The sequence below is a fragment of the Aspergillus multicolor genome (genome assembly GCF_047715735.1).
Source record: "Aspergillus multicolor strain CBS 133.54 unplaced genomic scaffold BDW74scaffold_14, whole genome shotgun sequence".
Lineage (NCBI taxonomy): Eukaryota > Fungi > Ascomycota > Eurotiomycetes > Eurotiales > Aspergillaceae > Aspergillus > Aspergillus multicolor.
Genome location: NW_027395965.1, coordinates 285095 through 299812, shown reverse-complemented (window position 1 = coordinate 299812; position 14718 = coordinate 285095). Strand labels below are relative to the sequence as shown.

Genomic DNA, 14718 nt, shown 5'->3' with positions numbered 1-14718 from the left:
TGGGATATATTCCTTGGTTAACAAAGTGGCCAGAGGCTTGGTTACTTGGTGGTCTGAGTCACGGGCGGTCTGTCCATTGTCGGCTCCGATCATCGCAGTCGTTGTCCGCGGTCTGCAATTTCTTTTCCCTTTGATCTCCTGCATGAAGACCGTTGGGTTGTTAAGTGTCTCATACGTGCCTACGGTAGATCCGGAGTATAAAGCATCGCTGATCGCTCGAGCTTCGTGTAAATCCCTCAGCTCCAGCTCCCAGCTCAGCCTCGCGCTCTTTCAAATCCGTTGCCGCATTGGGTACTCAGGCCAAGAGAACCTTGGGTGAGACCTGGAGTAAGTGGTGAACCCCCAATTGAATCTTTGTCCCAATTTTTTTGTTCTGCGCAATTACGACGCCGAGGGGCGAGAAAAGACGAAAGGAAATTCGCGCTGCAGGGCGAGCGGTGCCTGGGGTGGTTCCATGTCGTTCGCTGGGAGGCGGCAAATTCGTCCTAAACGTCCCTAGACTCACTACGGTCGAGCCCGCAGACTCCGCACAACCTTTTTTCCCTCATTGACCTGGACTTGTGACTCCTCCTCTGCTCGCATTCTTATACCCGATCTGCTTCCTCTCTGACCCTTCTCTCTCGCTCTCTAGACCTTCTGTCCAACTAGCCCAAAGAAGCTGCCGCATGCTGGTTGGCAGGATGTTCTCCCTTCGCACCGCTGTGCGGAGAGCTTCCACCACTAAGCCCCTCCGAGCGCTCTCCGCACCGCACGCCTCTGCCAGACTTTCCTCTCCCACAGCCCGCGCTGCGCTGAAGGCCTCTGCGGTGCCGCTGCTGCAGAGCCGTCAGTACTCCCGCGCCTCCGATACTCAGCTTTCCTCTACCCGGACCACCGTCGTCCAGCTGCTGAGCAATATTGGCTCGAAGCGCGAGGTCCAGCAGTACCTTTCCCACTTTACCTCGGTCTCCCAGCAGCAGTTCGCGGTCATCAAGGTTGGCGGTGCTATCATCACAGAACACCTTGAGACCCTCTCCTCCGCCCTCGCCTTCCTTAACCATGTCGGTCTGTACCCTATCGTCGTCCACGGCGCCGGCCCCCAGCTAAACCGCATGCTCGAGGCTGCCGGTGTCGAGCCCCAGTTTGAGGATGGTATCCGAGTTACAGATGGCAAGACATTGGCTCTGGCCCGCAAGCTCTTTCTGGAAGAGAATTTGAAGCTGGTTGAGGAGCTGGAGCGCATGGGTGTGCGCGCTCGCCCTCTTACCGCGGGTGTCTTTCAGGCCGACTACCTTGACAAGGAGAAGTACAACCTGGTCGGCAAGATCAACGGCGTTAACAAGAAGCCCATCGAGTCTGCCATTGAGGCCGGTTGCCTTCCTATTCTGACTTCCATGGCCGAGACCCCCGATGGACAGGTGCTCAACGTCAACGCCGATGTCGCAGCCGGTGAGCTGGCGCGCTCCCTTCAGCCTCTCAAGATCGTCTACCTCGCCGAGAAGGGTGGTCTGTTCAACGGTGATACCGGTGAGAAGATCTCTAGCATCAACCTCGATGAGGAATACGACCACCTCATGACACAGTGGTGGGTGCGTCACGGTACTCGTCTGAAAATCAAGGAGATGAAGGATCTGCTCAGCGATCTTCCCCGTACCTCTAGCGTTGCTATCATCCACCCTGCCGACCTTCAGAAGGAACTCTTCACTGACTCCGGTGCCGGAACCCTTATCCGACGGGGTAACAAGGTCCACACCAAGACCTCTCTCTCCGAATTTGAAGACTTGGCTCAGCTGAAGGAGGTTCTTGTCCGTGACCGGGAAGGTCTTGACGCTCGCGCGACCGTCGACCGTTACGTCGAGGGTCTGAAGGAGCGTGAATTCAAGGCCTACTACGACGAGCCCATGGAGGCCCTCGCCGTTGTTCTGCCTCAGACTAAGGACGTTGTTTCCTCAGCGGCCCACCTTGCTACATTCACCATCACCAAGTCCGGTTGGTTGACTAACGTGGCCGACAACGTCTTTGCTGCCATCAAGAAGGACCACCCTAAGCTTGTCTGGACTGTCAAGGAGGACGACGAGAACCTCACCTGGTTCTTTGACAAGGCTGATGGTAGCCTGAGCCGAGATGGCGAGGTTCTGTTCTGGTACGGCGTTGAGAGCGGCGATGAGGTCAAGCTCCTCGTTCAAGAATTCTCTCAGTACGGCCGTCAGATGTTCGGTGACATTAACCTCGAGTCCCGACTTCAGCGCGCTGCCCACGCCGCTGCCAACATCGGTAAGCCCCTGGGTGCTGCTGCTGGTCAGAAGCGTACTTTCTCCACCACCAGCAACGCTCTCCGCGCTGCCCGCTTCGGACGCCCCTCGGTCCCCGTCCAGACCGTCCGCACCTACGCCACCACCAACCCTAACCCTCCCCTCGGTGAGAAGAACAACTCCAACACCAAACCCTCCAAGGTTGCCCTTATTGGTGCCCGTGGCTACACTGGCCAGGCTCTGATCAACCTCATCAACGCTCACCCTCACTTGGACCTGCGCCATGTTTCTTCTCGCGAGCTGGCTGGCAAGAAGCTGCAGGGCTACGACAAGCGCGAGATTATCTACGAGAACCTGAGCGCCGAGGATGTCAAGCGCATGTCCTCCAACGGTGATGTCGACTGCTGGGTCATGGCCCTCCCCAACGGTGTCTGCAAGCCTTTCGTCGACGCCGTCGACCAGGGTGCCCAGAACGGAAACGTCATCATCGACCTCAGCGCTGACTACCGCTTCGACGAGAAGTGGACCTACGGTCTTCCCGAGCTCGTCAGCCGCTCCAAGATCGCCCAGGCCACTCGCATTGCCAACCCTGGCTGCTACGCCACCGGAACCCAGCTCGCTATCGCCCCTATTGTTCCTCACCTCGGTGGCCAACCCACCGTTTTTGGTGTCTCCGGTTACTCTGGCGCTGGTACTAAGCCCAGCCCCAAGAACGACGTCCAGAACCTCACCAACAACATCATTCCTTACTCTTTGACCGACCACATCCACGAGCGTGAGATAAGCGCTCAGCTCGGTACTCCCATCGCCTTCTCTCCCCATGTCGCTGTTTGGTTTCAGGGTATCCACCTCACCATCAACATTCCTCTCAAGGAGGCTATGTCCTCTCGTGACATTCGCAACATCTACCAGGACCGCTACGCTGGTGAGAAGCTCGTCAAGATCATTGGCGAGCCCCCCGTTGTTAAGGACATCGCTGGCCGCCATGGCGTTGAAGTCGGTGGCTTCGCCGTCCACTCCAAGGAGAACCGCGTCGTTGTTTGTGCCACCATTGACAACCTCCTCAAGGGTGCTGCCACCCAGTGCCTGCGTAAGTTCCGCCTTCCCTATCTTACTATCACACATACTAACGTTAATTATAGAAAATATGAACCTTGCCCTCGGATACAGCGAGTACGAGGGCATCCCTCTTGAATAGACATTTAGCGCTGCTTGCTTGTTATAAACCTACCTTTTGTCGTATAAAATCGATTTGATCTACCTACCTGGTTGGTAGGCTGTGTATGTGAGATAATTCGAACCTGGTTTTCATCTTGTGTATCTTCTACTAGACTTTGTCCTTGTGTTTTTATTCATACCCTGTCTGCATCGTGACTTGTTGTGGATTGGAGATGGTTTGCTGGTAAGATCCTTTTTCCCCCGGATCTTGTTATATGAGGTCCATAGTACAAGTCACGTATTAGTCCATTTTACTCATTCTTCTCCTTCCAAAAAAGCTTGCTAGTTCCTGTCTTTTACTTATTCTACGCATCTGTACGGCAATCTGTACTGACTTCTAGCCACTTTCCCTCCTTCGTTTCTCAGGAGTTTGTGCTGTAATAGGAAGTGGTGTAAATAAGAATAGAGGGGAATCTAAAGTCTATGGTCTTCTTCTGCTACGCAAATGCTCCCTGCCCTCGCTTCAAAGCGAACGAAATGAGTGTCCCTGATTATGATACCACCGGCAACTCCAGGACTGGTAGTCGCGAGGCGCGTCGCGGTGTCCTGTCCTGAGCAGATTTCCAGGAAATGCGCTCATTACCTCCAGCGCTGTGCTTCAGCTTTTCTTTTGCTCTTTTCTCTTCTTCATTCTCCCTGTCGCTCTTTGGAACTGGTTTTCGCCACCTTTGACAACTTTCAGCTTCCTTCGACTCCAGGCATTCTCTTTACTCCTTGAACTGGGCTCGGTGCACACACAAGTAGACCTCCGCTGTCGTCGGCCTGCGCCTGCATCAGAGCTTGTGTAGACATCAAGTGTCTCCGGACTTAGTGAGTGCTGACTCCATCTATTCAATTGCTCTGCAGTTTCTCTTGTGCTCTAAGTCGCTTTGATGGCTAAGTCTCGTCCTTGTGAGCTCGATAGGCCGTTTCTAGATGCGTGACCGAGTGCTGAAACAGTCGAGATGTTTTACAGCCACGAAAGTATGCCCGTTCTCATCTTGAAACATACTCAGATGGGTCATGCTAACCGTGTTTCCTTCCCGTAGTACTTACCTCTCCTGAGCATGGAGTGGCCACAGTGTGGTACGTCGCCGTCCTTCGTTTGCGTCCTCGATTTATCCCCATATCCATAGAGCCTTCTGGACTGACGAGGCTGTCTGCATAGGCTCGTTGCAACTCTGGGCGCAAGGTCTATCTCTAGGAGACTGAATCGGCAGACCATACAAAATGTGGATGTTCCCAAGGCTTGCAATGTCATCATCGATCCAGCGGCTCCAATGGCGCTCAGACTGCAGAGCAATCTCTTGTAGGTTTTCTTGGTCTTCGTAAGGTCTTGCGTGCTCATTAGCCTCATCGTTCAGGTACGGTGTCTCCAGAGTGTACAGCCAGCAGTGCGGGTATACTTTGCTCGATGTCCAAGCGATGCATGATAAGATGAGGCAGATGCTGAGATCGGTCCCTGCTGGAGGATTGGACCCGTCTGCCGGAAAAGCCAGGTTTGTTTCCTTGATCCTTTGAGAATGTTCGCTGATGAAAACGACAGAACTGATCAGCTCGTCCTGCCATATGATCCCTCCTTCCTACCCGAGAACAACCTCCCGGGTCTCGGCCTAGATCTCTCGAAACTGAATAAATTGCTCGATGTGGATGAAAGTCAGCAATCTAGCGTTTTGATGCTTCAGACTCCGAACCTTAGCCAATCAGCTTTGTCAAGCAGCTCGATCCTGGGCTTGAATCTTCCTTCTGACGAGAATATACTGAAAGGTCTGAGTGGATTCAGCTCTGAAGCGGGCCCTGCCAGCTCTGTACAAGGTGGGGTTGACTTGGGAGGGATGCTGGCTTCGTCCCTCAACGACGAGGAAGGTGTGCTTCTCCAGCCGGACTTTGAGTTCGACGAGGACGGCAATATTGTCGAGCTGGGGATCAGAAACGACAGTGAGGTGAGGGCCAGGCCTGCCAGTGAGGTTAGGGAGTACGGAGCCAATGAACTCGCATTCGACGACCAGGTAAGCTTATAAATCACTTCCTACATGGGAGCATGCTGACTATTGTACAGCCTCTAATCATTGACGAAGACATCGAGATGGCAATAACCAACGAACCGGCTCGTCCAGCCAGCTCAGCCATATTCTCTGATGGAGGCGATGATGCTCCGCGTAAAGCTGCCGAAACAGAGCCAGTCGAGGCGAGGGCACCACAGAGACAGAGGGCTCCTAAGCTCCTGGGTTCTGATGTACAGACGGCGCTGCGCAATGCGGAGTTGGCTGCCATGAACGACGACTACTTGCATAACATGGCCGTCGCGAGCAAGCACAAACGCCAGAACAAGGTATCAACGCAGGCGAAAAAGAACGCCGCATACTGGGTATTTGGTCTAGGTATCGGCTCGGTTGGAGCTGGTGTTGGATCATCTCAAGTTATGCACCCACTCCATATCTTCTTTGGAGAGAAATTATTCGAGCTTGTTCGCAAACGCCCTCTAGAAGACGACGCGGAGGCTGAAGAGCGGCGAGTCCGCGCGAGAGAAGACGATGAGGAGGGTAGGGTTGACCTGGTAGATGACATTAACCTCTGGAACGAGGTATGCATAGCTCGCTCAACTCTTCTCAGAACACACTCTAACTTTCCTAGGATGTTGAACTTGGCCGCCATCAGTCACCGGATCTTCACGATGACAACTCCTCGCAGATGCCGTGGAACATCACCGCCTCTGTGCAAAGCTCCCGCCACGGCGCACCCGCAGCCAGCATTTTCGGGGGCTTGGGGAGTGTGAGTGACCATTCACCTCGCGGCATGCCTGAATCGGTTGCCTCCTTTGGCAGAGCTGCGAGCGTAGGTCCCACGGGTATCGGACGGCGCAACCGCTTAACCAGCGCAAGCCCTCTTGCTGGACGCGGGTTCCCCTACGACTTAGACAATCTGACCATTCCCGGTAACCTCGATAACAACCTCGACAAGCTGGAAGGGGTTGACCTAACCAATTATCTTGACGACAATGCTCCTGGTGATAGCAACTCCACCGCAGAGGCAGTGCGCCCTTCGCAAAGAAGCCAGCAGCTGCAGAACAGCCTCACCGAGTCAGTCATGGACCAAGAGGGTCTCAACTTCCTGGATTTCCTAGCCACGAAGATAGACTCGCAGAAGTCAGCGGATGAAGCTACTGCAGATGCTTCCGACAACGCCGAAATCACCTTCTCGACACTCTTACCTCCTCCAAAGACCACCGCAGCGGTCGCTACCCAAGGCCTCATGCATATCCTTGCACTCGCAACTAAGGGCTTCCTTAGAGTGCGCCAGGATGCGTACCAAGATCAAAGCAGCGTGGAGGAGGGCGTCCGTTATGAGTATGGTGAGATCTTCGTGCGTCTGGTAAAGGTGTAGGTTCGCAGGGGCTCCTCGCATTATACACTGTTACATGGCACGACTTTCTTCTGCTTCATAATTCTCGTCATTTATTCGGCATACTGAGGACCGCTTCAAATGAGTCTTCGGGAAATGCTCGTTACTGCCATATTTTCTCCCTCTTATTCGGACTTTCGCAACAACTGTCAGAGTCGCAAAAGTTCACTTACACATTTAGCTGGCTGGCAAAGAACCAGCCCAACGTTATTTCTGAACGTACACTTAGCAAATTTGATATGGATATGGAATAGATATCCAATATATATTTCCATCTTGTTCCACGACACTAGTCTTGGTTTTGGTTTAGATACAACTGGTAAGTCAGGTATGTACAGTATAAGTATGTATGGCGCTGAATAACGCCAGCGAAATTACCAGATATACTTCATCGCACTCAGGAACCATAATATTATCCTCAGATATACTTTCTCCCGCAATTAATCAGGGGTCTATATGATGACTACTCTCACATGTTATTGCAGCTCCTACCCCTCCTCTTGACCACTGGGACGGGATTATCAGGTGCTCGACGGGAATTCTCGCGTTCTTGACCGTGGCTGTGGCTGTGCCAATAATTGGCATGGCGTTCGCAAAGGTCTCACGGTCAGAGACAGCTCGACCCCACCTATTTTGAGATCAACAGATTACATGGTTTGAACTCAATTGAGAAGCAGGAGAATTGTACAGAAGTGTACGCGATAGAACGCCGTCCGATCGAAATACCACGACCGCTGCTCGGTAAATTCAGGGCGTAAATGTGCCGGGTTTGTACCCCGTACGCGTACACATACGGGTATGGTAGGGTATTACTTCCAAGAACTATATGATCTGAAGCGAAGAACATCATATAGAAGTGAGCTTATGTCTAGCATCATCCTGGAGCCACTGAAATAGCTGAATAGGCAGCTGCACCACTCCTTACCCCTGGATTCCTTCTATTGGCGTGTCCTAGAATAGCAGCGAATGGAGGGGACGCCCACGGTGAGAGAGTCGAGTCAGGACGCCGATGCTGCTTACCTGCTGGTTTGTCAACCGACAACGAGAAGATCAAATGGTTGGGCTATTTTGTTATTTCATTAGCAAAGAGACAAATGAATTATTATATCCAGAATAGAGGACATATCCTGGGCAATAGTATAGAGTTGGCTGAGTGAGGATCGAGTGTGAGGTGGGCGGGTAAGACTCGCGTAAGTTAACCGCCACTAGACTGTTTTGTGTCCGTCTCGTCTCCGTCTCGTCTCCGTTCCGTCTTTCCCTTTTCTTTCCTCGTTCCAGCGTGTCTGCCTCCTGCCCAGCGCCCTCAGCTTTCCATCCCCTCTGCCTCTTTCACGCGCGTTTTTATCTTGTATTCAAGCCCGGCGCTTGCTGCAATCCCTTCACCATCGATCCTTTCACCCCCCTCGTCGTGGACATGGGTCGGACCGTCGACCAGGAAGTTCACGCGGCGTTTGTCGAGTTCCGCGCCAAGGAAGACGATAAGGTGCGTGACTGCTGTATTTCCTTCCCCGTAATATTTCAGCGAAACCGCTCGCTCGCTTTCACCCAACTGACAGGACGTCATCGTCATCCATCTAGTGTCTCTCCGTCCAATGCATCTACTGCCAGCAGATCCGCGCAAAGAACACCTCGCGCCAGAAGCAGCATTTGCTCGAATGCCCTGGTCTTCGCGGCGCCCAGGCTCAACCTCAGGCCCAGCCTACCCAGGCCACTCCCAACGGCATCACCGCTACTAATGGATACCCTCCCAATCCTAACGCTCCAGGTGCGACTGCGCCGGGCCCCGCGCCAGGCCACGCTGGACTCTCGACCCCCGGTGCCGGCATGATCCCCAATGGCGTCGGCCCCCATGCGACTCCCATGCAGACGCCCATGCAAAACCTTGCTGGACGTCCCTCCCTGCCCGCTACCGGTCCTGTCGCGGGCACTTCCACCGGCGCGCCGCCGCAGCCTCCTCGTGCCACGCCCAAAGCGAAGCCGAAAGCCTCGACGTCAAGCCTCCCCGCCCCGCCTCTTGACGATGTCCACGCTGCGTTTGTTGAGTTCCGCGCGAAAGAGGAAGACAAGGTAAGCGCTCTTGGCTTAATGGATCCAATCAAAGTAGAAGAAAGCGGACCCGACCCTGACGAGGAACAGTGTCTCTCCGTGCAGTGCATCTACTGCCAACAGGTTCGCGCGAAGAATACTAGTCGGCAGCGCCAGCATCTGCTAGAATGCCCGACCTACCTCAGCGTTATGAAAGATTCGATCCCCGCGAACAACCTCCTCCACACATTTCCCGAAGGCGAAGTCGCCCGGTCCCTGCAGCTTCCTGTGCCCACACTTGAGCTAGACTTCCGTCTGAGCCTAAAGGTCAACCCCAAGGTTGGAGTCGGCCCTGGCATCTGGGGTACCCGGGACTGGGTTACGTTTGTTGGTGGGCAGTGGGCTGGAAGATGGGGTAAAGGTGTTGTTGTGGTACGTTTGTTGGTATCCGCTTTGTAATGTCCTTTCTAACTGTAGTAGCCCGGTGGACAAGATTCGCAGGTCATGGTCAAAGAGTCTACTAGTCTTCGAGCGAATTTCCTTCTCCAGACCGCCGACGATCCCCCTGCGTTCATTGTCGTCAAGACCAATGGATGGCTAACAGGTGCGAAAGATGTGTTGGATAAGCTCAACAACCCGCAGCTGGCCGACGGCATCAACGCCAACTCGTACAAATATCGCGTTAACCTGTCTATGGAGACTGGTGATGACCGCTACACTTTCCTCAACACACTGATGTGGGTTGCTAGCGGTTGCCGTAGGGGTCAAGAAAGTCAGTTACCATTCAGTTACCCTTCGACTGTTCAGCGAGGGTGGAGTATGCTAACCATCTATAGTCATTCTTGATTCGTTCCGCGTCAACTAGGCTACTTTTACCTCACGATAGCGCTTGCTTCAATCTTCGATTTTCTTTTCGTTTCGAGCGAGCACTGGTTTGGTTCTTTAATGGGGGCAAAATTGATTCTTCGGCCTGTTTTTATACGTATCTTGAACTACCTGCGGCCGTCTTCTATGCGTCTTAGTGGTTACCATTATCTATCTGGGTTTGAGTGCTGTAGCTGACTGTGATGTCGACCTTGGCCGTCTCCTTTCTGTTTTGATATGAGTATGGTTCGCTTGTTTGTGTTAGGGTGTGGGAACGGGAGTATGGGTTAGTCTGATTTGTTGGGCTCTTTGGCTGAATATACAGATCTTCTGCGATCTGGATCTGGGGCCAGCGCCTCGGCCATGCGTTCTGTTGTCGCGTGCTGTGCTGGATGACTCGGTTATTCTGTAAGAAATGCAACGAGACTGTTTACTTAGGCAAATATTAGGCAGCAACCTCTTAACTCCGTGTTCGAGATACTATTAACAACAGTAGACCGGATATCGGCACGCGAGTGCTATTCATGGGTCTCGCTTCGAGGTTGTAGGTATAGTTATGCTCAAGTATACGGAGTACATCTGTGCCGCCAGATTGATCCCTGCATTATTCTCCGATAAGCGCTTATCGATAAGACAGACCGTTCTTATCGTGCCGAGATCCGATATTTTTCTTCCTCCCAACCAATGACACTGCAGTTTATACATTCCAGATGGAGCCCTGCCCAAGGCACCCGAGGTCGTTCCTCGCGACGGCTTATCCCGCCAGGCAAAAATTTTCCATCTCGACGGCTTATCGCCGGGTCTGGACGTGGAGAATGGCGTGGAAAATGGGCCCCTCGCTTGTCAAGCTTTCGCCCGTGGCCAATCGCCACCACGGTAAAGACCCTCCCGGCGGCGTTAAGATGCCTCTATCACCGGGCTCGTTTTTTCTAGTTTTTATGGGGGACTGGATTTACATCATACCCTGGTATCATATAAGACCTGGGCTGGGCCCCCGCTTTGACTTGATACCTGGCTTGCTTGTTTTCGACTATAGGTATTGGATTGACGCCCGGGCCATTTTTCCGAGATGGCGGACCGGCATGAGCACGAACGTGGACATGAGCATGTACCTGAGCATGTGCAGCACGAGGTCGAAGCAAGATACGAACCCTCTCTGTCAAGTTCAGACTTGGATTCGGACTCTCTAGATTCACGGCCTCGACGGAGACAGGGGTCTACGGCTAGTACACTGCAAACGACGAGATCGGGCTCGCGACCTGTGGAGATCAGTCGCATTTACTCTGGCGTTCATCTTGACGACCATTCTGTCTACCATGGCGAGGACGACCACGATGGCTCGACAGACGGGGACGAGAAGGATACGCCCGAACTCGAGGTTGACAATGGGATTGTTACGGAGCGGGACCGTGATCTGGAGGCGAATCGGCAGGGTGCGACGGGCGAGATGGAGAAATCGAAGACACAGCAGGCTTCTGATCCCAAGCTTGTAAGTTGCTGCATCGAAACCTATGTAGTTAACTGGGATGGTGTACTAACGATGCCTGCAGGTCACATGGAACGGCCCAGACGATCCCGACAACCCCAAAAATTGGCCTATGAAGAAGAAGTGGGCGATTGTGGTGACGGTCTCGTGCTTTACGTTCATTTCGCCGGTGTCGTCGTCTATGGTCGCGCCGGCTTTGACGACCCTTGCGAAGGACTTGGGCATCACGGATGCCATTGAGTCTCAGCTTACGCTGTCTATCTTCGTCCTGGCGTATGCGTTTGGGCCGCTGTTCCTCGGCCCCCTTTCTGAGATATATGGGCGCGTTATTGTGCTGCAGCTGGCCAACCTGTTTTACCTGGTGTTTAACATTGCGTGTGGTGTTGCGCAGACCAAGGCACAGATGATTGTCTTTCGGTTCTTTGCTGGTTTGGGTGGAAGTGCTCCATTAGCGGTATGTCCTTTGTAACCTTCGTACCAGTATCGATTCTAATTGTCGCAGATTGGTGGTGGAGTACTATCAGATTGTTTCAAACCCGAAGAACGAGGCAAGAGTGTTGCCATCTACAGTCTTGCTCCCCTCCTTGGCCCAGCAGTGGGCCCTATAGCCGGCGGGTTCATCGCCGAAAACACAACCTGGCGCTGGGTGTTCTACGCAACCACCATCGCCGACGGCGTCATCCAGATAGCAGGCCTCTTCTTCCTGAAAGAAACCTACGCCCCGATGATCCTCCGAACCCGGGCGAAGAAACTCCGCAAGGAGACCGGCGACTCCTCATACCAAACCGAAGTCGAGCGCCAGAACAAGACCCTCAGCGAAACCATCCGCTCAGCGTTAATCCGCCCCTTCCGCCTCCTCCTCACCCAACCCATCGTCCAAGCCGTCGCCGGCTACCTCGCCTACACCTACGGCGTCATGTATCTCGTCCTCTCAACCTTCCCAACCCTCTGGACTGGGGCCAACTACTACAACGAGTCCATCGGCATCGGCGGCCTCAACTACATCTCCCTAGGCATCGGCTTCTGGCTCGGCTCGCAGATCTGCGCCCCGCTCAACGACCGTATATACCGGCACTTAAAGGCCAAGAATAACGGCGTCGGCAAACCCGAATTCCGCATACCCCTCCTTTGCGTCCCTGCCTTCCTCACGCCCGCCGGCCTCTTCATCTACGGCTGGACAGGCCAGTACCAGACGCACTGGATCGCACCGAACATCGGCGCTGCCCTCTTTGGCATGGGCACGATTGTGACATTCCAATGTGCACAGACGTACATGATTGATTCATATACGCGCTTCGCGGCGAGCGCGCTGGCAGCAAGTGCGTTTTTGAGATCGATCTGCGGATTTGCGTTCCCGCTGTTCGCGCCGTATATGTATGATGCGCTGCATTATGGGTGGGGGAATAGTCTTCTGGGGTTTATTAGTTTAGGCTTAGGTATTCCGGCGCCGATTTTTCTGTGGAAGTTTGGGGCGTTGTTGAGGAAGAAGAGTACGTATGCGGCGGGGTAGATGGGAATGTCATAAGTAGAGGGTTTAGAGTGAATATGAATACTTTCGGGGCATTCACAGGCTGATATTGTATCTCCATGGGTATGCTGGGTGGCCCCTTTTATAAGTACGGAAGATTTTGAGACGAGCGGCCATCCGCCATCCGCCAGCCCTTCCGTCGGCCGCTTCCCGTCCATTGTCGGCCGCCTGGGCTCTCCACCGTATGGATCGTGATCATGATCGTCATCGTCATCGTCCAGACTCCAAAGACCAGGGTCCAGGGTCCACTTACTGCTTGGCCTAGCTCTGACCTTCTTCCTCAAGTATGTGCTAGATCGAATAATGTTACTGCTGTTCTGCCGGCTGGTGGCTGTTCCAGTCTGTGTCCTACGGTATGGGATGTCCACGGCAATGCTGTCTTCAGGTTGATATTAGGAAGACACAATCTGCAGTGTACCTCAAATGGGTTACTGCAATAACGACGGGGAACCATGCAGGAATGTGTCCGAGTCCAGTGGGTCTGGGAATTGTCAATGATGGCGATTTCTAATCCGAGTTGTGTCGGGAAGCAAAGTGAAAAAGTCCACGGGCTAAGAAGCAGTTCTCTTTTCTTCTCTTCTCTTCTTGAACGGCATCTTGCCTCAGTACCCGGTTAACGCCTCCTGCTTAGAAATTGTCTCATGGGTTACTTGACCCGTGACCATGGCCAGCTATACAAAAGCAATGGCTGTTGTTTTCTTCCTCTCCGTCTCTCTCCTACACAAACCATCAACGCATTCGATCACTTCAACTGACCAGCTTACTGACTCTGCCCCTTATTCCGTTCTCACTCTTCACGAGCACCGTCCGAAACTGCCAGCTTTGACCGTCTCGCTCATATTTGGACATCATGTCTAAGCTGTTTGCCCCTCTGCGCGTTGGACGCATGGAGCTCTCCAACCGCATCGCCATGGCCCCCATGACACGCTTCCGCACCGACGACTCGTACGTCCCCCAACCAACCGTCAAGGACTACTACGCCCAGCGTGGCTCCGTCCCCGGCACACTGCTCATAGCCGAAGCAACCTTCATCTCCCCGCAAGCCGGCGGGTATGCAAACGTGCCCGGCATCTACAACGACGCCCAAATCGCCGCGTGGAAGGAAGTGACCGACGCCGTTCACGCCAAGGGCTCCTCCATCTACCTGCAGCTCTGGGCCCTGGGCCGCGTTGCGGACACCTCCATCCTCAAGGCCGAAGGCTTTGATCTCGTCTCCGCAAGCGCCATCCCTTACCCCGAGGACGCGCCCACGCCCCGGTCTCTCACCGAGGAAAAAATCCAGTCGTACATCGAGGACTACGCGCAGGCGACGCGGAATGCAGTGAAGGCAGGCTTCGACGGCGTGGAAATCAGCGCGGGTTATGGCTTCCTGATTGACCAGTTCATCAAGGACGTGTCCAACCACCGTACCGACCGCTGGGGCGGGAGTATTGAGAACCGCGCGCGCTTTGCGGTCGAAGTAACGCGTGCTGTCGTGGACGCCATTGGCGCCGACCGCACGGCCATCCGCTTTACGCCGCTCAGTGCATTTCAGGGCATGGGGATGGCCGAGCCACGCCCGCAGTTCGAGTACCTGGCGCGCGAGATGGCCAAGTTGAACCTTGCGTTCGTGCATGAGGCCCGGATTGCGGGGGCCGATGACCCCGATAGCGCGGAGGGCCGCGACTTCTTCGTCAACGTGTACGGCGGGGCTGGTGCTGGGCCGGTTGTGATTACGGGTGGATACTCGCCGGAGTCCGCTAGGGATGCGGTCGATCGTGTCTATCGGGACCTCGATGTGGTGATTGGGTTTGGGAGGCCGTTTACGTCGAACCCGGACTTGCCGTTCCGCGTGAGGGAGAATGTTGCCCTGACGCCGTATCAGGGGGCTACCTTTTATACTCCGAAGGATCCGAAGGGGTACACTGATTGGGAGTTTAGTGAGGAGTTCAAGAAGGCTGCTGAGGTTGTTTCGTGATCTTGACATGGCGGTTCCCCGTGCAGGT

General features: G+C 54.1%; 5 protein-coding genes across 5 annotated transcripts; all 5 read left to right on the top strand.

Moving 5' to 3' along the window:
- Nucleotides 1–582: 582 nt before the first annotated feature.
- On the top strand, nt 583–3886 carry argEF (bifunctional acetylglutamate kinase/N-acetyl-gamma-glutamyl-phosphate reductase). Its single transcript, XM_073732366.1, has 2 exons — nt 583–3321; nt 3374–3886. The coding sequence occupies exons 1-2, from the start codon at nt 666–668 to the stop codon at nt 3427–3429; spliced, it is 2712 nt and encodes a 903-aa protein (XP_073583319.1). The 5' UTR covers nt 583–665; the 3' UTR covers nt 3430–3886.
- A 507-nt stretch (nt 3887–4393) lies between these two features.
- On the top strand, nt 4394–6812 carry BDW74DRAFT_178685 (Rad21/Rec8 N terminal domain protein; the record flags this gene model as incomplete). The annotated part of the gene is made up of 7 exons (XM_073729255.1): nt 4394–4412; nt 4478–4514; nt 4597–4737; nt 4793–4927; nt 4975–5437; nt 5488–6012; nt 6063–6812. 7 exons carry the CDS (start codon nt 4394–4396, stop codon nt 6810–6812), a joined length of 2070 nt encoding a protein of 689 aa, XP_073583318.1.
- Nucleotides 6813–8110: 1298 nt separating this feature from the next.
- On the top strand, nt 8111–10183 carry BDW74DRAFT_154199 (uncharacterized protein). Its single transcript, XM_073724644.1, has 5 exons — nt 8111–8313; nt 8409–8897; nt 8967–9287; nt 9336–9627; nt 9692–10183. The coding sequence occupies exons 1-5, from the start codon at nt 8245–8247 to the stop codon at nt 9718–9720; spliced, it is 1200 nt and encodes a 399-aa protein (XP_073583317.1). The 5' UTR covers nt 8111–8244; the 3' UTR covers nt 9721–10183.
- Nucleotides 10184–10536: 353 nt separating this feature from the next.
- On the top strand, nt 10537–12768 carry BDW74DRAFT_26711 (MFS transporter). Its single transcript, XM_073732365.1, has 3 exons — nt 10537–11208; nt 11270–11659; nt 11708–12768. The coding sequence occupies exons 1-3, from the start codon at nt 10789–10791 to the stop codon at nt 12713–12715; spliced, it is 1818 nt and encodes a 605-aa protein (XP_073583316.1). The 5' UTR covers nt 10537–10788; the 3' UTR covers nt 12716–12768.
- Nucleotides 12769–13583: 815 nt separating this feature from the next.
- On the top strand, nt 13584–14690 carry BDW74DRAFT_178682 (alkene reductase; the record flags this gene model as incomplete). Its single annotated transcript, XM_073729254.1, has 1 exon — nt 13584–14690. The coding sequence occupies one exon, from the start codon at nt 13584–13586 to the stop codon at nt 14688–14690; it is 1107 nt and encodes a 368-aa protein (XP_073583315.1).
- Nucleotides 14691–14718: the final 28 nt, after the last annotated feature.

Bases quoted from the DNA above. Each gene is read 5' to 3' on its own strand.
- argEF (XM_073732366.1), top strand. From the start codon at position 666: ATGCTGGTTGGCAGGATGTTCTCCCTTCGCACCGCTGTGCGGAGAGCT. The intron at 3,322-3,373 runs GTAAGTTCCGCC...CGTTAATTATAG, and splicing joins TGCTGCCACCCAGTGCCTGC to AAAATATGAACCTTGCCCTC.
- BDW74DRAFT_154199 (XM_073724644.1), top strand. From the start codon at position 8,245: ATGGGTCGGACCGTCGACCAGGAAGTTCACGCGGCGTTTGTCGAGTTC. The intron at 8,314-8,408 runs GTGCGTGACTGC...TCATCCATCTAG, and splicing joins GCGCCAAGGAAGACGATAAG to TGTCTCTCCGTCCAATGCAT. The intron at 9,628-9,691 runs GTCAGTTACCAT...AACCATCTATAG, and splicing joins TTGCCGTAGGGGTCAAGAAA to TCATTCTTGATTCGTTCCGC.
- BDW74DRAFT_26711 (XM_073732365.1), top strand. From the start codon at position 10,789: ATGGCGGACCGGCATGAGCACGAACGTGGACATGAGCATGTACCTGAG. The intron at 11,209-11,269 runs GTAAGTTGCTGC...CGATGCCTGCAG, and splicing joins AGGCTTCTGATCCCAAGCTT to GTCACATGGAACGGCCCAGA. The intron at 11,660-11,707 runs GTATGTCCTTTG...TAATTGTCGCAG, and splicing joins GTGGAAGTGCTCCATTAGCG to ATTGGTGGTGGAGTACTATC.